At 39.9% G+C, this 21425-nt stretch overlaps 1 protein-coding gene across 2 annotated transcripts in view; it reads right to left on the minus strand.

Moving 5' to 3' along the window:
• Positions 1-441: 441 nt before the first annotated feature.
• SLC36A3 (solute carrier family 36 member 3) overlaps positions 442-21425 on the minus strand; it is a 40452-nt gene continuing 19468 nt past the window's right edge. For both annotated transcript variants that reach the window (XM_007188624.2, XM_057541867.1), the window contains 6 exons: positions 19427-19511; positions 18275-18493; positions 15689-15787; positions 15147-15313; positions 11524-11693; positions 442-2496 (listed from right to left, as the gene is read on the minus strand). In XM_007188624.2, the coding sequence (XP_007188686.2) occupies positions 2228-2496; positions 11524-11693; positions 15147-15313; positions 15689-15787; positions 18275-18493; positions 19427-19511 (1009 nt within the window). In that variant the 3' untranslated portion in view covers positions 442-2227. The remainder of the gene's footprint in view (positions 2497-11523; positions 11694-15146; positions 15314-15688; positions 15788-18274; positions 18494-19426; positions 19512-21425) is intronic.

The following is a 21425-nucleotide window of genomic DNA, read 5'->3' on the forward strand; positions in this document are numbered from 1 at the left end:
ATTTATTTACATCTTAATTTCTTTTAGGAATATATTATAGTCTTCATTGTACATATGTTTCATATCTTTCATCAGATTTATCCCAAATTATTGCATATTTTTGTGCTATTTTAAGTGCAATTTCTGATTGTTTCCAGCTATTACAGAGAAACACAACTGGATTTTATACATTGACCTTATATCCTGAAACTTTGTAAAATCAATTAGTAGTAGCTTTTTTGTAGATTCCATTGGATTTTCTACACTGATGATCATATCAACTTCATATAAAGACAGTTTTACTTTTTCCTTTCCATTCTGGATGACTTTATTTCTTTTTGTTGCCTTATTTCACTGTCTAGACATCTGGTACAATATTGAATAGAAGTGGTGAGAATGCACATGTGTATTTTGTTTTCTTTTTTTTTTGGTTGTTGTTTTTTAAATATTTATTTATTTGGTTGCACTGGGTCTTAGTTGCGGCACGCATGTGGGATCTAGTTGCCCGGCCAGGGATCGAACCCAGGCCCCCTGCATTGGGAGCATGGAGTCTTAACCATTGTGCCACCAGCGAAGTCCCTGTATTTTGTTTTTGATCTTCAGTCTTTCCTTATCAAGTATGATGTTAGCTATAGATTTTTCACAGATGCTTTTTACCAGTTGTAAAAGTTGCCTACTATTCCTGGTTGCCAAGAGTTTTATTCTAGGAATAGACATTAGATTTTGCCAGATGTTTTTCTGTATATATTGAGATGATCATATATTTTTCTCTTTTTAGTTTGTTAATATGGTGAATTACATTGATTATATTGATTTGCTAAAATTTTGTTTAGAATTTTTACATCTATTTCCATGAAGGATTTTGGTCTGTAGCTCTATTTTCTTGTAATGTCTTTGCCTAGTTTTGGTTCACAGAGTGTTTTAAACCAGTTTTTTTTTTTTTTCCCCACTGATAAATCACAAATATATTTGCATATCAATAGGTGCATTTTTGCAGTGTTTGGGGTCATCACAGAATTCTATTCTGGATGAATCATAATTTAACTTAATGTTGGATATTTGTTTCCAACATAAATAATGCATACATTTTTGCAAGCATAGAAGATTCTTAGAATAAACTCCCAGAAGTGAAATTGGATCAGAGGACTATACATTTTAAACTTATGTATTATAAAAATTATCCTTCAGAAAAGCCATAAAAATGTATTCTGCAGAGTATAAGATTGTTTTTCCAAACCCTTACCAAAACTAAGTATTATTTTTAAAAAGGTCGGTAGTCCTTGCACATGATGAAATCCTTTCCCTCACACAAACTGCTCATCCCCTTTAGCCTAAATCAGCTCTAAGTGGCCTTAAGATATCTGAGGATGTGGGGGTCGGGTTGGGGGAGAGAGAAAAAGAAAGAGAGAGAGGTGATGTCCTTCTCAGTAGGGAGGTCATCATAATGAAAGATTGCTAAGAAATATGTTTTTATCCCTTAACCTACTTCTGGTATGCCTGTATCTCCAGGGCAACAGGGTAACTTGCTGATAGAAAACTCTTCGATATTCACACATGTGTTAAGGGATAAATTCATTTCTTTTCTTTTCTTTTTTTTTCGCTTTCAGAATGTCAGAGCTGGAAGAGCCCTTAATAGCCAATTAGTCCAATCCTTCATTTCACAGAATGGGAAAGTGAGATGGACAGGGAGAGAAACTTGCCCAAGATCCCATAGGATAAAAATTAAAAAAAAAAAAATCCCATCAGAAATCAGTGTCAGAGCTATTGGTTAGAAAAATTACTGCTAAGTACTATTTTTGTTCTGTGACTCTTCCACTTAGAACCATACCTAAATAGAAACTCCTCTTCCCCCAAAATACACTTTTCTAAACCTGATGCTTTAAGGGTAGTTACTGCAGAATAGAGAAAACAACTCCTTTTGCATTTATATTTTTGCTTGGTCTCTGTTTCCAGGGATATCATGGGCAAATGGCATCCTTTTTCCCATTAAATGAGGCTGATAATACAAATGGTTGAATGTGGTTTTGGTTCAGAGGTACAAAAGGCCTCCAGAGAAATCCAAAACCAGAAAAGACATAGCCTGAGAGGTATCAATACTGACTTGTGTCACCTACATTTCTCTTGGAAAGATAAAGAAGCCACTAATTAATATAGAGATGTTGGGGTTTGATGAATGTATATAACATCCACAATAGAAGTCAAATTGGGGATCGGAGTAAGGGAGAACTATCAGAATAAAAACAGACAATTATGCATAGACAGCTGTGGAGTTGGCTATGGAATGGTTGATGGGTTGGATCAACTCATAGAGGACTTGGTATGTTCCAAATACACACCCCAAAAGGCCCAGGATGCTGATCATGATGTCTTTTGCAATGGTGACACAGCTCATGTCTTCAGGGTAAAAGGTGATGAGCTCCAGGAGGGGTGGGATGATGAGGGCCAGGGCACTGCTGCTTACGGAGCCCACCAGGGAGATGACCAGGTCCAGGCGGGGGATGAGGATGGCTGAGACACCTGCGGGGAAATAAGAAGTTTAGAATTGCTGAACGTTCCTACAGGAAGGGAGCCCAGAAACAAACCATTTCTTTGGAGACTTGTGTAATTCTACAAGTGCCTGACAGAACACTGGAGAGGTGGGAAAGGAGCCCATTGTGAACTGGAGCAGAACAGGCACTGTGGCTCTGGACTCCCACCTCTGTTTTAGCTGCCAAAACATGCTCTCCTTTTATGTTTTTTTTTTTTTTTTTTAATGTCTGAAACATTTATATTAACATATTTCCATACATATTTCCATACAAATACAAATATAACATTTTTAGAAATTTCATGTAATGTCTGAAACATTTATATTAACATATTTCCATACATATTTCCATACAAATACAAATATAACATTTTTAGAAATTTCATGTAATGTCTGAAACATTTATATTAACATATTTCCATACAAATAACCCAATGAAAGTTTAGTATTAGTTGTTTTGTTTGTTTTTTTATACTGCAGGTTCTTATTAGGCATCAGTTTTATACACATCAGTGTATACATGTCAATCCCAATCGCCCAATTCAGCACACCACCATCCCCACCTCACCGCAGTTTTCCCCCCTTGGTGTCCATATGTCCATTCTCTACATCTGTGTCTCAACTTCTGCCCTGCAAACTGGCTCATCTGTACCATTTTTCTAGGTTCCACATACATGCATTAATATACGATATTTGTTTTTCTCTTTCTGACTTACTTCACTCTGTATGACAGTCTCTAGATCCATCCACGTCTCAACAAATGACTCAATTTCGTTCCTTTTTATGGCTGAGTAATATTCCATTGTATATATGTACCACAACTTCTTTATCCATTCGTCTGTTGATGGGCATTTAGGTTGCTTCCATGACCTGGCTATTGTAAATAGTGCTGCAATGAACATTCGGGTGCATGTGTCCTTTTGAATTATGGTTTTCTCTGGGTATATGCCCAGTAGTGGGATTGCTGGGTCATATGGTAATTCTATTTTTAGTTTTTTAAGGAACCTCCATATTGTTCTCCATAGTGGCTGTATCAATTTACATTCCCACCAACAGTGCAAGAGGGTTCCCTTTTCTCCACACCCTCTCCAGCATTTGTTGTTTGTAGATTTTCTGATGATGCCCATTCTAACAGGAGTGAGGTGATACCTCATTGTAGTTTTGATTTGCATTTCTCTAATAATTAGTGATGTTGAGCATCTTTTCATGTGCTTCGTGGCCGTCTGTATGTCTTCTTTGGAGAAATGTCTATTTAGGTCTTCTGCCCATTTTTGGATTGGGGTGTTTGTTTCTTTGATATTGAGCTGAATGAGCTGTTTATATATTTTGGAGATTAATCCTTTGTCAGTTGATTCATTTGCAAATATTTTCTCCCATTCTGAGGGTTGTCTTTTTGTCTTGTTTATGGTTTCCTTTGCTGTGCAAAAGCTTTGTAGTTTCATTAGGTCCCACTTGTTTATTTTTGTTTTTATTTCCATTACTCTAGGAGGTGGATCAAAAAAGATCTTGCTGTGATTTATGTCAAAGAGTGTTCTTCCTATGTTTTCCTCTAAGAGTTTTATAGTGTCCAGTCTTATATTTAGGTCTCTAATCCATTTTGAGTTTATTTTTGTGTATGGTGTTAGGGAGTATTCTAATTTCATTCTTTTACATGTAGCTGTCCAGTTTTCCCAGCACCACTTATTGAAGAGACTGTCTTTTCTCCATTGTATATCTTTGCCTCCTTTGTCATAGATTAGTTGACCATAGGTGCGTGGGTTAATCTCTGGGCTTTCTATCTTGTTCCATTGATCTATGTTTCTGTTTTTGTGCCAGTACCATATTGTCTTGATTACTGTAGCTTTGTAGTATAGTCTGAAGTCAGGGAGTCTGATTCCTCCAGCTCCATTTTTTTGCCTCAAGACTGCTTTGGCTATTCGGGGTCTTTTGTGTCTCCATACAAATTTTAAGATGATTTGTTCTAGCTCCGTAAAAAATGCCATTGGTAATTTGATAGGGATTGCATTGAATCTGTAGATTGCTTTGGGTAGTATACTCATTTTCACAATGTTGATTCTTCCAATCCAAGAACATGGTATATCTCTCCATCTATTTGTATCATCTTTAATTTCTTTCATCAGTGTCTTATAGTTTTCTGCATACAGGTCTTTTGTCTCCCTAGGTAGGTTTATTCCTAGGTATTTTATTTTTTTTGTTGCAATGGTAAATGGGAGTGTTTCCATAATTTCTCTTTCAGATTTTTCATCATTAGTGTATAGGAATGCAAGAGATTTCTGTGCATTAATTTTGTAACCTGCAACTTTACCATATTCATTAATTAGCTCTAGCAGTTTTCTGGTGGCAGTTTTAGGATTCTCTATGTATATTATCATGTCATCCGCAAACAGTGACAGTTTTACTTCTTCTTTTCCAATTTGTATTCCTTTTATTTCTTTTTCTTCTCTGATTGCCGTGGCTAGGACTTCCAGAACTATGTTGAATAATAGTGGTGAGAGTGGACATCCTTGTCTCGTTCCTGATCTTAGAGGAAATGCTTTCAGTTTTTCACCATTGAGAATGATGTTTGCTGTGGGTTTGTCATATATGGCCTTTATTATGTTGAGGTAGGTTCCCTCTATGCCCACTTTCTGGAGAGTTTTTATCATAAATGGGTGTTGAATTTTGTCAAAAGCTTTTTCTGCATCTATTGAGATGATCATATGGTTTTTATTCTTCAATTTGTTAATATGGTGTATCACATTGATTGATTTGCGTATATTGAAGAATCCTTGCATCCCTGGGATAAATCCCACTTGATCGTGGTGTATGATCCTTTTAATGTGTTGTTGGATTCTGTTTGCTAGTATTTTGTTGAGGATTTTTGCATCTATATTCATCAGTGATATTGGTCTGTAATTTTCTTTTTTTGTAGTGTCTTTGTCTGGTTTTGGTATCAGGGTGATGGTGGCCTCATAGAATGAGTTTGGGAGTGTTCCTTCTTCTGCAATTTTTTGGAAGAGTTTGAGAAGGATGGGTGTTAGCTCTTCTCTAAATGTTTGATAGAATTCACCTGTGAAGCCATCTGGTCCTGGACTTTTGTTTGTTGGAAGATTTTTAATCACAGTTTCAATTTCATTACTTGTGATTGGTCTGTTGATATTTTCTGTTTCTTCCTTATTCAGTCTTGGAAGTTTATACCTTTCTAAGAATTTGTCCATTTCTTCCAGGTTGTCCATTTTATTGGCATAAAGTTGCTTGTAGTAGTCTCTTAGGATGTTTTGTATTTCTGCGGTGTCTGTTGTAACTTCTCCTTTTTCGTTTCTGATTTTATTGATTTGAGTCCTCTCCCTCTTTTTCTTGATGAGTCTGGCTAATGGCTTATCAATTTTGTTTATCTTCTCAAAGAACCAACTTTTAGTTTTATTGATCTTTGCTATTGTTTTCTTTGTTTCTATTTCATTTATTTCTGCTCTGATCTTTATGATTTCTTTCCTTCTGCTAACTTTGGGTTTTGTTTGTTCTTCTTTCTCTAGTTTCTTTAGGTGTAAGGTTAGATTGTTTACTTGAGATTTTTCTTGTTTCTTTAGGTAGGCTTGTATAGCTATAAACTTCCCTCTTAGAACCGCTTTTGCTGCATCCCATAGGTTTTGGGTCGTCGTGTTTTCATTGTCATTTGTCTCTAGGTATTTTTTTATTTCCTGTTTGATTTCTTCAGTGATCTCTTGGTTATTTAGTAACGTATTGTTTAGCCTCCATGTGTTTGTCTTTTTTACGTTTTTTTCCCTGTAATTCATTTCTAATCTCATAGCGTTGTGGTCAGAAAAGATGCTTGATATGATTTCAATTTTCTTAAATTTACTGAGGCTTGATTTGTGACCCAAGATGTGATCTATCCTGGAGAATGTTCCGTGCGCACTTGAGAAGAACGTGTAATCTGCCGTTTTTGGATGGAATGTCCTATATATATCAATTAAATCTATCTGGTCTATTGTGTCATTTAAAGCTTGTGTTTCCTTATTTATTTTCATTTTGGATGATCTGTCCATTGGTATAAGTGAGGTGTTAAAGTCCCCCACTATTATTGTGTTACTGTCGATTTCCTCTTTTATAGCTGTTAGCAGTTGCCTTATGTATTGAGGTGCTCCTATGTTGGGTGCATATATATTTATAATTGTTATATCTTCTTCTTGGATTGATCCCTGGATCATTATGTAGTGTCCTTCCTTGTCTCTTGTAACATTCTTTATTTTAAAGTCTATTTTATCTGATATGAGTATAGCTACTCCAGCTTTCTTTTGATTTCCATTTGCATGGAATATCTTTTTCCATCCCCTCACTTTCAGTCTGTATGTGTCCCTAGGTCTGAAGTGGGTCTCTTGTAGACAGCATATATATGGGTCTTGTTTTTGTATCCATTCAGCCAGTCTATGTCTTTTGGTTGGGGCATTTAATCCATTCACATTTAAGGTAATTATCGATATGTATGTTCCTATGACCATTTTCTTAATTGTTTTGGGTTTGTTTTTGTAGGTCCTTTTCTTCTCTTGTGTTTCCCACTTAGAGAAGTTCCTTTAGCATTTGTTGTAGAGCTGGTTTGGTGGTGCTGAATTCTCTTAGCTTTTGCTTGTCTGTAAAGCTTTTGATTTCTCCATCGAATCTGAATGAGATCCTTGCCGGGTAGAGTAATCTTGGTTGTAGGTTCTTCCCTTTCATCACTTTAAGTATATCATGCCACTCCCTTCTGGCTTGCAGAGTTTCTGCTGAGAAATCAGCTGTTAACCTTATGGGAGTCCCCTTGTATGTTATTTGTCGTTTTTCCCTTGCTGCTTTCAGTAATTTTTCTTTGTCTTTAATTTTTGCCACTTTGATTACTATGTGTCTCGGCGTGTTTCTCCTTGGGTTTATTCTGTATGGGACTCTCTGCGCTTCCTGGACTTGGGTGGCTATTTCCTTTCCCATGTTAAGGAAGTTTTCGACTATAATCTCTTCAAATATTTTCTCTGGTCCTTTCTCTCTCTCTTCTCCTTCTGGGACCCCTATAATGCGAATGTTGTTGCGTTTAATGTTGTCCCAGAGGTCTCTTAGGCTGTCTTCATTTCTTTTCATTCTTTTTTCTTTAGTCTGTTCTGCAGCAGTGAATTCCACCATTCTGTCTTCCAGGTCACTTATCCGTTCTTCTGCCTCAGTTATTCTGCTATTGATTCCTTCTAGTGTAGTTTTCATTTCAGTTATTGTATTGGTCATCTCTGTTTGTTTGTTCTTTAATTCTTCTAGGTCTTTGTTAATCATTTCTTGCATCTTCTCAATCTTTGCCTCCATTCTTATTCCGAGGTCCTGGATCATCTTCACTATCATTATTCTGAATTCTTTTTCTGGAAGGTTGCCTATCTCCACTTCATTTAGTTGTTTTTCTGGGGTTTTTTCTTGTTCCTTCATCTGGTACATAGCCCTCTGCCTTTTCATCTTCTCTGTCTTTCTGTAACTGTGGTTTTTGGACCACAGGCTGCAGGATTGTAGTTTTTCTTGCTTCTGTTGTCTGCCCTCTGGTGGTTGAGGCTATCTAAGAGGCTTGATGGGAGGCTCTGGTGGTGGGTAGAGCTGACTGTTGCTGTGGCGGTCAGAGCTCAGTAAAACCTTAATCCTCTTGACTGTTGATGGGTGGGGCTGGGTTCCCTCCCTGTTGCTGTGGCGGTCAGAGCTCAGTAAAACCTTAATCCACTTGACTGTTGATGGGTGGGGCTGGGTTCCCTCCCTGTTGGTTGTTTTGCCTGAGGCAACCCAACACTGGAGCCTACCCGTGCTCTTTGGTGGGGTTAATGGCAGACTCTGGGAGGGCTCACGCCAAGGAGAACTTCCCAGGACCTCTGCTGCCAGTGTCCTTATCCCCACGGTGAAACAGAGCCACCACTTGCCTCGGCAGGAGACCCCCCAACACCAGCAGGTACGTCTGGTTCAGTCTCCCCCAGGGTCACTGCTCCTTCCCCTGGGTCCCGATGCACACATTACTTTGTGTGTGCCCTCCAAGAGTGGGGTCTCTGTTTCCCCCAGTCCTGTCACAGTCCTGCAATCAATTCCCACTAGACTTCAAAGTCTGATTCTCTAGGAATTCCTCCTCCCGTTGCCGGACCCCCAGGTTGGGAAGCCTGACGTGGGGCTCAGAACCTTCACTCCAGTGGGTGGACTTCTGTGGTATAAGTGTTCGCCAGTCTGTGAGTCACCCACCCAGCAGTTATGGGATTTGATTTTACTCTGATTGCGCCCCTCCTACCGTCTCACTGTGGCTTCTCCTCTGTCCTTGGACATGGGGTATCCTCCTTGGTGAAGTCCAGGGTCTTCCTGTCAATGATTGTCCAGCAGCCAGTTGTGATTCTGGAGCTCTCGCAAGAGGGAGTGAGTGCACGTCCTTCTACTCCGCCATCTTGGTTCTAGCTTCCTCCTTTTATGTTTTATCTACTGGGTTTTCCACATATAATATTTATTGAAAAGGATCCTCTACCACCTATCTATTATAACCTTCTCATTGCAGAGCTGGGGAAATCTAGAGCTCTAGAGGGAATGGGTTGTGCCCAAAGTCACACAGAACTGACATGAGAAGCCACTGAAATGCCCAATCTAAGGCCCCTCCACCCTACTAGGTGGTCTCTAATGTACGTGAAAGAACTTGGTATACAGTATGTGCTTGATAAATGCTTGACTCCTGCCCAGGCACTGCATCTACAGTGAATTTGTACTAATCTACACAATATAGTCGCTGTCTAGAAGCAAGGATGGATAAACAATGAGAGATGGCTCTGCTGCTCTCAGACTCTCAACCACTGGTTTTCCTACTCTTAGAAGGAAACTGGTAATTAAGGAGGACATAAAACATGCAGACAGCATTAGGCGGCTCACTCGCCATCTCTTCTCTTCCATAGACACTCTTAGATTTCCATCTTTTATACATACAATGAACGTATATCATGGATTTTCGAGGGGAGTCCAATTTTGATAATATTTGAACAAATAAACATATAAATTATGTGACAACTTTATACAGCCATATGATTTTCCTATGAATAAATTAGGGAAAACCAGTTCTGGAAAGCACTCAGACTAGCTTTCTGGGTCTTGAAGAAAACATCACCTCTTTCTAAAATTGCTCCAGCACATCTAATCAGAGAACGAGAGAGACTCATAGACTCTCACGGTTGAGAATCCATCACCTCTCTGATGGGATGATCCTCGTCCACAGCTTTCTTTTATCAGATATTTAATAAATTGCTTACTGGAGGAAGTACAGAGAAAATTCAGTGTCTGTTCTTTAGGAGAGCTCATGCAGGCAGGGCAGAGAGAAGACATGCTCAAGGAAAGCTATAATGCAAGGTGGACTGGAGGAGTGCTCTAGAAGGGTCAGATCTGGTGATGCTAACCCATTGCTGTGGGCCCTTCCCCACTGCCTGACCTCCTTAGCACAAGGTCCCTTAGGACTTGGGCCCTGACAAATCCTCTGGTTTCGTGTCTTATCACTCCTTATGCGTTCAGTTCTCCAGAGAGGCCATATGTAAGTACTTGCCTCCAATCTGTGCAGAGCCTGCTCACTGCACATGGTACATTCTCCACTGCTCCACCTGCCTCCTAATTATCTTTTAGGTCTTAACTGAAATATCACTCCAGTGGAGAGGTCTTCCTGACCTGGCCCAGGCTAAGTTATAGGACCTTCTCAGGTGCTCTTAGGGTAGCCTCTTCTTACAGTCTTAACTATCCTCTGATACATCACTGTGTACCATCTTAACATTCATCACAATGTGCTATAATTATTTGCCTGCATATATTTCCCACTCAAACTCTAAGCCTCATGAGGGCAGGAGTCATGTCTTTTTCATGATTCATTACTGTATCCCTAGCACCTAGCACAATGTCAGGCACATAGTAGGTGCTCAACAAATGATTACTGAATGAAGGATAACAGAATTGACAGATGAATAAAAGAGGAAGAAGTGGTCATTCAGCACAGAACAGAAGCAGGACATGTCATTGAAAGTCAGCTGTCTCTAGTGATGCTCTTTCCCTGATACCAAGTGGCCTGAACTACTCAGTGTTTCTCTTCAACGTACATCCTTCCTATTGGGAATGATCTCAAAACAATATATTTACAGGTTCCTGATGTCTTGGTACAGACTGGGAACTCTCTGTAGCAATACCTTAAGCCAAGCAGGTATGCTGTTTCTGCTTATAGAACTCCAGTTATGTGGAGTATAGCATCTGATAGTATATTGTTCTGCTGGTCTGCTCCAAGACTTACACACTTTCTCCTGACCCTGAACTGAGATGGGATTCCCTCAACTTTAAACGCTGACTCCTGGAGACTTTAAGATGAAATTTGCTCTCTCTCTTGCACAATAATCCCACAGGTGTTTGAGAACAGACATAGAATTTCCCCAAGACTTTGCTTCTCCAGGCAAAACCTCCATAGTTCTTTCCCTCAATCTTCATGGGACACCTTTTTGATCTTCTTCTCTGAACATGCTTCAGAGAAAGTTTCCCAGCCCTGTTCACAATGTTTCCCAAACATCTACAATGGCACCTGATGTAGAATGAATGAGGAAATGAATGGATAAATGAATGGAAGGAAGCAGGAAGGAAGGAAGAAAGGGAGGGATGGAGGAAGGGAGGAGAAAATGACTTCCAGGACTGTAACAAATCAGCCCCTTGGGGTTTTTCTCTATAGTTAAACACCACTTGAAGGGGACTTGACCTTAATTTATGATAGGAAGGAATATGGCACAGTGGAAAACACGGACTTCGGTGCTGCACAACCTGCATTCAAATCCCAGCTCTGTCGCTTAGCAGCTATTTATGATGTGAGCATGTTACTTAATTTCCTGGGTCATAGTTCCTTCAATTGGTAATATTACATAGTTAGGCTGTCATGAGTATTAGATAATGTCAGTGCTGTGCTTGACATATAGGAGGCATATAGGAATGAATAAATGACGCTTCTTTTTCCCTCAAACCAGTCAATGTATTCTTTCTATGTGTAGACAGTAGAGATTACTCACAGGTCAGACAGACCAAGGCCGTGCGGACAGACAGGTCTGCAAACAGCACCCAGCTCTCTGACACCTGGGAGATGACGACGGGGATGATGAGCTCAGCTGGCACGTGGAACTGGAGGGCATAAGTGAAGAAGATGCCAATGGAGTACATCAGCTTGACCGACTGGTACAACCTGCAGGGAGAGGGACAGCACGTGAAATTTGATGTGACTCCTGGGCAGGGCCGCACAGGACTCACCACTGCTTGGAGGTTGGGACTTGCTGAGTTATAGAACGGCCTAACTTCCACTGACTCAGCCTGACCCGCCACCAGAGCCACCTGGGAAGCTTATTAAAAGTGTACATTCTTGGAGATTCTCATTCAATAGGCCTGTGGCTCAGGAATCTGTGCCTTTCTTTTTTTTTTTTTTTCTTTTACTTTTTAAAAAAGGTATACCTGTATGGAGTAAAATTCACAGTACAAAGGTCACACAGGACTCCCTGCCACCTCTGATTCCCAGTCTCCAGTTCCTCTCTCCACAGGCAACTCTTCGAACAATTTTCTTGAAGCCCTTCCAGAAATAGTGTAGATACAAACTTACACAGAATGTAGGTACACACACACACACACAGAAGCATCCTCTACACACCATTGATCTGTTTTTAGTCATTAAATATTTCTTAGAGATTGTTCCCTATCAGTACACATAGATACATAGATCTGGCTCTTCTATTTAATAGCTGCTTGATACTCCAATTGCATGGATATACTATAATTTTTTAACCAGTCTCCAGTTAATGGATATTTAGATTATTCCTAGTCTTTTGCCAGTAAACAATGCAGTAAAGAATATGCTTGTACATATACCTATGCACATACAGTATACAACCCCAGAAGTAAAAATGTTGGGTAAAAGTATATGTGATTTAACATTTTGATAGCTCTCAGAAAAGGGTACTGTCATACACTGTTGTAAATTAGTGCAGCCACTGTGGAAAACAGTATGGAGGTTCCTCAAAAAACTAAAAACAAAACTACCATATGACCCAGCAGTTCTACTCCTGGGTATATAACTGAAAAAAAAAATTAAAACACTAATTCAAAAAGATACATGTACCCCCATGTTCATCGCAGTGTGTATATACATATATATATATATATATATATATATATATATATATATATATGTATACACACACACACACACACACACAGATACACACAATGGAATACTACTCAGCCATAAACAAGAATGAAATTTTGCCATTTGCAAAAACATGGATGGACTTGGAGGGTATTATGCTAAGTGAAATAAGTCAGACAGAGAAAGACAAATACTGTATGATATCACTCATATGTGGAATCTAAAAAATAAAACAAACTAATTAATATAACAAAAAAGAAGCACATTCACAGATATAGAGAACCAACTAGCAACTAGTGATTACCAGTGGGGAGAGGGATGGGGGGAGGGGCAAGATAGGGGTAGGGGATTAAGAGATACAAACTACTCTGTATAAAACAAATGAGCTACAGGATATATCGTACAACACAGAGAATATAGCCAATATTTTATAATAACTATAAATGGAATATAATCTTTGAAAATTATGAATCACTATGATGTACACTTGAAACTTATATAACATTATACATCAACTATACCTCAATAAAAAGAAATAAAATAAAAAATGAAAGTTTGATAGCTCTTGACATATTGTGCATTTGTTGTCCCAGCATAATGGCGTGCTTGCTTTCCTCCATCCTTGGCAAAACACAGTGTGTGAACACATGTTGGTTTGTGCCATTGTGTTTTGTAAAACTGGCATTTCTATGATTATGAGGGAGACAGAGTAGCTTTTCAAATATATAAAATGTCACTTTCTGAGTTGCCTGTGAACTGTTTGCTCGGGCCCATTTCTCCTTGGGTTGTTGGTCTTTTGCTCATTGGGAGGGGATATTTGTTCATTTCTTCTTTAAGGCTCTTCTGGAGAATCTCATCACCAGCCAGGTTCAGAGAAGCTGTGAGGTCCTCATGGCACCCGATGCCCGTTTTTTTCCAGCTGATATCCCAGAAGGAAAGCACCCGCCCTGCCCAAGGTAGCTAGTGGCAGCCTGAATTACCCAGAATAAGAACAGCATATTAGGCTGATATCTTACTTGTGTAAAATAAGTCACAACTTCAAAGAAATTCCACGTTTATTATCTCATCTAGTCATTACCACAACACAGTGAAGTGGGTGGGACTGGTGATATTTTTTCTCATTTTATAGCTGTGGCCTTATGGGAAATGAACGCCCCACCACCCTACTCACTTCCAAAAGACCGAGGCTGTGGGGGAGACATAGCAATGATAATAGCTAACACGCAATGAGCACTTACTGTGTGCCAGACACTTTTCTAAGCATTTTATGTATATTAAGCCAATTCACCCTCACAGTCACTCCCTGAGATAGCATGGCGGTCATTTGCACTGCTCGCCAAATACTTCCCAGTCTTCCAGACACATGGTAGAATTTCACTTCCCTGCCCCTTGGAGTGAGGCGTGGCCACTTGCTTTGACTAATGAAGTGCGAGCAGAAGAGACATATGTCACTTCCTAGAGAAGCTTTAGCAGCTTCATGGTAAAGGGTATGATTCAGTGTGCCCTTTGCCATGGAAACCAATGTTTCAGGGAGTGGCTGTTCCATCAGTCTGGGTCTTGGAGTGGGGATGGTGCAGAGCTGAGCCTCAGCCATCCCATAATGGACATGTAGCATGAACATACAATTAAGCATTTGTGTGTTCAGCCATTGAGATTTTGGAGTGGTTTATTTTATTACCAGAGCATAACCTATCCTGACTGATACAAATAGGCGAGAGTATTATCCTTATTTTATGGAGGATGGAAATGAGGTCTGCAAGATTAGGTTAGCTTATCCAAGGTCACGTGGGAACCAGGATCAAATCCCATCGCTCAGGTGTAGAATCTGTGCTCTTAAACACTTGGTTCTACTGACTGCTTAGTCATTCTGCACCCAACACTGCCAGAATAATGACAATAGCTAATACTTGATGAATGCTACGTGCCAGTCCCCAAAATGCTTCCTGGATGAATGAATGAATGAGTAAGTGAATCAATGACTGAATGCAAGAACTCCAGTCCAAGTACCGAGTGGGGCATAGCAATGGCAGCTTAGGCCCATTTCTGGAATTGGGGTCCTAAGTAGCAGTCCATATGCAGGCCCCTCAATTATTACTCCGGAGTTATACTTTTTGTTGTTGCTATTTCAGTTTCATAGACACTCCCAGATCATTCCTGTTTGACAGTCTTTGAACCATACAGTCAGACAGATTCAGTTTCAAGTTTCAACTTCTCATGAACAATGTGAGCTGGGAAATTTACTTACAGCCTCTCCACATATCAACTTCCTTATCCATTCAATGGAGTTGATAATAATAATGCTAACCCATAGGGCTGTTGAGAGAATTAAATGAGATAATACACAATGCCTGGGTTATTAAACGTACCTGTTATTATAATACTAATACTAGCAGTTAATATTTGTTGCTAATGGTAACTCAGGAATGCCACATTCTGTTGCTAAGGCTCAGACCCTGTGACTCTCCTCCCCTTCCCCGCAACCCCAGATGGGCAGGGACGTACCAGCAATTGGGCAAGTTGAGGGTGATGCTGGCCTGGGTGTTTGACCCAAACTTCATGTAGCCCAGTGTCCCCAGGCAGATGTAGAGGACGATGACAAGGGACATCCCCAAGTACAGAACAAAAGAAAACTGCTGTGGGTGCTTCATCTGGTTTTTGAGAGACAGAACCTAGAGATGAAAGGAGGTTGAGAAAGAAAAGGTAGAAAGAAAGCTAGCAGGTTCCCCCACAAGCACAGACATCCTTCTCCAGGCAGCCCAGAGTCAGGAAGGGGCCACACCCCCTTTCATCTTCTCCCACATTTTCTACAGCCAGGAGTGCCCCACTCCATCTGGGCTGATGGTAAATTCTCACTCAGTCTTCAAGGCTTGGTGTGGTGTATGGGGCAGGTGGCACCCTGTAAATGGGTACTGACTTTCCCTTCCACCAGGAGAAGATCATATTCTGCACTTTTCATAAATATTACTATTTGGACACCTAGAACAATGACTGGCTTTCATAGAGAGCACTGGGGACCATTCCCTCAAACCCCACACCCATCTTACCATACCGACGCCTTCAAACGTGAAGATGGCTGTACCGAAGAACAGCAAGAAAGTCTTCCAGCTTGCCATCAAGGGTAGGTTCCTGGGATCTGGAATCTCCTGAAAGGAAGTAGAAGAAGGGCATTCATTTTGCCAAGGTGGAGAAGTCACCCCAAATCTGGTAGAGAGCTGGGCTTGCCCGACATCAACAGAGACAGTGTTAGAAGCACCCATGAGATATCTCCAGCTGAGTCAGCCTTCTCATCTTTTAAACAAGTTACTTATTTTTATTGTGGTAAAATATACATGGCACAAAAGTTACCATTTTAAACACTTTTAAGTGTATAATTCAGTGACATTAAGAGCCTTCACATTGTTGTACAACCATCACCACATTCCATCTCCAGAACTTTATCATCATCCCCAGCTGAAACTCTGCACCCATTAAATAATAACTCCCTATTACCCAGCCCACTGGTAACCCCTATTGGACCTTCTGTCTTTATGAATTTGACTATTCTAGGTACCTCTTACAAGTGAAATCATATAATATTTGTGTTTTTGTGGCTGGCTTATTTCACTAAGCATAATGTCCTCAAGGTTCATCCATGTTGTAGTATAAATCAGAATTTCATTCCTTCTTAAGGAATACATTGTATATATTTACATTTTGATTTACCACATCTTTACATGTGGTGAAAATGGAACCCAGGGAGAAGAAGGGAACTGCCCAAGGCCACTCTGCAAGTGAGTGGCACAGCCCAGATAAGAATTCAGGTCTTCTGTTTTCCAGTTCTGTAATACCTCTTTCCCATCACTTCTCTCAGAGCCGTGAAGTCTTCTGGCTGGCACAGTAGCTATCACAGATCTAGAGGGAATGAGTATTTTAATAGACACCTGTGGGCAGAATAATGTCTACATCCTAAGCCCTGGAACCTTGAATATGTTACATTACATGGCGAAGGAGAATTAAGTTTTCAGAATGAATTAAGGTAGCTAATCAAGCTAATTTAATTTAATTAATTTATTTATTTCACAGTATTATATATTTTATTTGAGAAGAAATTATTCCTAAGAGATTCATGTAGCCCCTTGAGATAAATGGGAATTTCCAAATATTTCAAATCCAAGTTTGGGAATACAATTGGGAGAGTACGAAAGTGACAAAGGGAAAATCTCTCAGATATCAGAGTTATCACAAAACTTGAAGGTGAGTTACGTGAATTGTAGAGTCAAAATCAAAGTAGAAATTCCAAGAAAAATAGAAGAGGCATGTTCTACTTCCACAGTCTCATCAAAGACTGGCAACACTTGGCCCAGGCTTTGAGCTCTGCTATCACAGGCACTTCTTAAGCCCTTAGGACAACAGGACCTTTTATAGTTTCCTTTCCAAAGAGCAATTTCAGGCCCCTCTTTAAGTCAGACTAGATGGAGGGGTTCAGCATGGGTGTGGTCACAGTGTACATCACTGAGGCTATTGCACTTGAATGTGAGCTGTGAGCAGCAGCAGAGCTACTGTACACTCCTGTGCCTGTACAATAAAATAAGGAGACAACTGAGAGGTGAGATGCACAGGTGGATAATGCTTTATACTTCCCCTGAAGCTAATTTTAAAATAACGAGGTTATCCTGGGTTACCTGGGTAGATTCAACGTAATCACAAGGGACTTTAAAAGTGGAAGAGAGAAATCAGAAGAGAGAACCAGAGAGATGGCAGCATGAGAAAGACTTGGCCTGACATTGCTGGTTTTGAAGAGGGAAGTGGGCCATTAGCCAAGGCATGAGGGCAGCTTCTAGAAGCCGGAAAAAGCAAAGAAACAGATTCTCCCCACAAGCCTCCAGAAAGAAATGCGGAAAGGTCCTGCCCAGTGAGACCTCCAGAACTCTGAGATAATTTTGTGTTGTTTTAAGTCACCAGATTTATGGTAATTTGTCACAGCAGCAGCAGGAAACTAATACAACCCCAGAGACTTTCAAAGAAACGAAACTATAATGGTGAAATTTCAGGGCCTGTAATGATAGCAAAGCATGGGCTTGGGAGGCAAAATGACTGTAATTAGTAGAAAAATTACTTTCTGTTTATCAGTTTTCTTGTCTGTGGACTGAGGATAAAGTAGTATTACTTCCAAAATAGCAGCATTGTGAAGATTTAATGAGTTAATCTATGTAAAGAACTTGGCACAAAGTAAATCGAATTCCTTTATCATCCATGTATCCCTTGTCAACCTATCACTGCTACAATTTTGTTTGGTTATTTGATTGAGATTTATTACCCCAAGTGATTGTAACCTCCATGAAAGCAGACACCCCATCAATTTTACTTACTACTGAATCCCCACCCCTTGCACAATGCCTGGGTCATAGAAGCTATATCAATAACTATTTGTTGAATGACCCATTGTCCAGTGTGATGATAATGATGATGATGGTGACTAGCTTTTATAGCTTGTCGGGCAGGTGTTCACGGACGCATCACTTTGGCAGGGGCTGCTCAGAGCAGGAGGTTACCTTCCTCACTCTCATCTGCCCATGACAACAGTGACCCTCCCCAAGGGTCTCAGAAGCCCTGGACACTGACCCCCTTCTGTGGTGGTTTTGGGAACAGACCTGCACGATATACTCAAAGATCAGAGCCATGCTCCCCAGGGTGGTGATATTGGCCAGTGCTGAGAAGATGGACAGAATCCTGAGGTTCTGGATAAACACCAGCAGGGTCAGGAAGGGCAGGATTGTCAGCATGTAGAAACGAATGTCCAGGGTGGGGGTCAGCACCAGGATCTTCCTGGGTTGGCAGGTGTTGGAGGTCACGTAGGCTTCTTCCACCATCTGACGTGGAGCACAAGGAAGGGCAGTGTCGTTAGAGGTGCCACATTAACACAGGATGCCATTAAGTTTCAATTTCAGATAATTAACAGATAACATTTTAGTAAAAGTATGTCCCAAATATTACATAAGGACATACCTGTAGTAAAAAAAAATTATGCTGCTTATCTGAAATTCCAATTTAACTGGGTGTCATATATTTTTATTTGCCAAATCTGGTAACCCTAAACTGTAGTACCCACGACTGTGACAACCAGAAACCCTTAGAATCATCAAATCTCAAGCCTGAAGGGTCCTTTTGTCATCTAGCCCAAGCTCGTCTTCCATACCAAATGGTTTTCTTTCATACATCCAGAGAATAGTAATTGATTACACAGGAATATCTTCTTCAACTTTAGATAGCCCTAAAAGTTAGAAAGCTCTGAATATTGAGCAAAATCTGTCTGCTTGAATATTCCATCTATAATGCCTGTCATAGTTCTGGCTGTTTGAGTGCACGAAAACAAGTATGCTTCCTTTATTCCATGAAACCAAGAAAGAATGCTATGATTGATTTATAACGCCTGTTAGGAATGCAATGAGGGCAATGTTGCAACTTGTTTGCCTTAATTTAAGTCTTCTACATGACAACCTTGAGCTGCCTAAAGAAAAGCTCAGCAACACTTTTCAGGCTAAAAATTCTCAATTATTTCTGATTGGACAGGATTGCAAGCCTCTCTTTCCATCCTGGTTACACTCCTCAGATGTTGCTTCGGCTTCCCTAAGATCCGTTTCAAGAGTGATTCCCAGGACTGAAAGAGCTCCCAAGTGTAGTCTGACTAGGGAGTAGAAATGAAGCCCTCTCTTCACATGATCCAAAAACTATAATTTTGCTAATGCAACCCTAGCAGCAGGAGGTCTGCTTTCCCACCCTCTGCCCAGAAGGGGCCTCTTTACCTGTTGTAAATTGTCTGCCATAAACATAAAATAAACACTGCAGAAGCCCAATTGGGTGATGATTAATAAAAAACTGACAGTGTACCTGAGAAGGAAAACAAGAGGCAGACAGAGGGAGAAACAAATTATTTTTAAATGCATTTTTTTTGAGACAATTATTTCTTTTATTATTTTAAATATTTCCTCATTTTTTAATTTTGAAAAATTTCAAGTCCACAGTAAAAGTTGAAAGGCTAGTATAATTAACATCCATATACTCTTTAACTAGATATACTGATTGCTAAAGTTTAGCCCTAACTGCATTAAATATGTATGGATGAATGTGTTTATCCATACACACACACACACACATACACACACGTGTGCATTTTTTCAGAACTACTTGAAAATTAATTGCAGATATTATAACACGTCAACCCTAAAGACCATAACATACCTCCCTTAGGACTATGATGTCCAGAAAATCAACTTCAATATACTCAGATACATAGTCTATATTTTAAATAACCCAATTCTCTAAAGTATCTTCTATAGCTGTTTTAAAAATTTTTTTGATTAAGGATCTAATCATGCTTCATATGTGGCATTCGGCTACGTTTGTTTAGTATTTTTTTTCAGGTAGAGCTGCCCTGTACATATCCACCTTTTTTGTTTCCCGTGACATTGCCTTTTTGGGAAGAGTCTAAGCCATCTGTCTTGTAGAATGTCCCCCATCGTAGACTTACGTGACTGTTTCCTCGTGATTCAGAGAAGCAAGCACACACATAGGTGATACTGTGTACGTGTGTTTCATCACATTGGGAGGCACAGGATGTCCACTGTGATGGCGAATGCTAGGCCTCTCCATTGAAAGTGTACATTTCCTACTTTGCAACCTGGAGGTAAAAACTTTGAGATGCCACGAATAGCCTATCCTCCTCAACCCAAGGGTTTTAACATTCATTGATGATCCTTGCTGAATCAATTATTTCACTGGTGGTTGCAAGGTGGTGATTTTCTAGTTCTGTCATTTTATCTAAGTTTATTAGCTAACATTTAAGAAAGATATATTCTCCTTTCCTCTTTTTTTATCACAGTAAATTCACATTAATTATTCTTTACTTAATATATTAAACTCTGTTATTGTCGTTATTCTTTTGGATTCTTAAATTGTCCCGTATTTGGAGATGCATTTATTTATTTACTTTAATAAATTTTATTTATTTATTTATTTATTTATTTATTTATTTATTTTTCGCTGTGTTGGGTCTTCCTTGCTGTGAGCAGGCTTTCTCTTGTTGTGGTGCGCGGGCTTCTCATTGCGGTGGCTTCTCTTGTTGTGGAGCACGGGCTCTAGGCGCGTGAGCTCAGTAGTTGTGGTGCATGGGCTTAGTTGCTCCGCGGCATGTGGGATCCTCCCAGACCAGGGCTCGAACCCATGTCCCCTGCATTGGCAGGCGGATTCTTAACCACTGCGCCACCAGGGAAGCCCTGTATTTATTTTTTAAGAGAACAAAAATATGTTCCTCTACTTAGGTTCTAAGGTTTAGATCCATGTTTTTCAAGACTGGGTTGTAGTAACCATTGCATCAGAATCATGTGAGGTTTATGGTAAGAATACAGAGTCCTGGCTCTCATATCAGCCTATTGAGTCAGAAGCTTGGCAGTGTCATGTGAGACTTCAGAATAGAGATGTTTTTTCTCTTTATTGTTGAGATTTTCAAACACACATGAAAACAATGATAATAATTCAATGACTCCTTGTGTGCTCATCCCAGGTTCAACAATTAACTTTTTGCCAATCCTCTTCCATCTGTTCCTTCACCCCCACTGCACACAAGCTTATTTTGTTGGTGTATTTGAAGCGAACTGGAGATGTCAAGTCATTCCACCTGTAAATAATTCAGTATGCAGCTTTAATGGACAAGAATTTAAATAAAATATAATGTCCTTAATCGCCCCTTACAAAACTAACAATAATTTCTTATATCACTTAATATTCCATCCATAGATTTTTCCA

The sequence above is a fragment of the Balaenoptera acutorostrata genome, chromosome 2 (assembly GCF_949987535.1).
Source record: "Balaenoptera acutorostrata chromosome 2, mBalAcu1.1, whole genome shotgun sequence".
Taxonomy (NCBI): Eukaryota; Metazoa; Chordata; class Mammalia; order Artiodactyla; family Balaenopteridae; genus Balaenoptera; species Balaenoptera acutorostrata.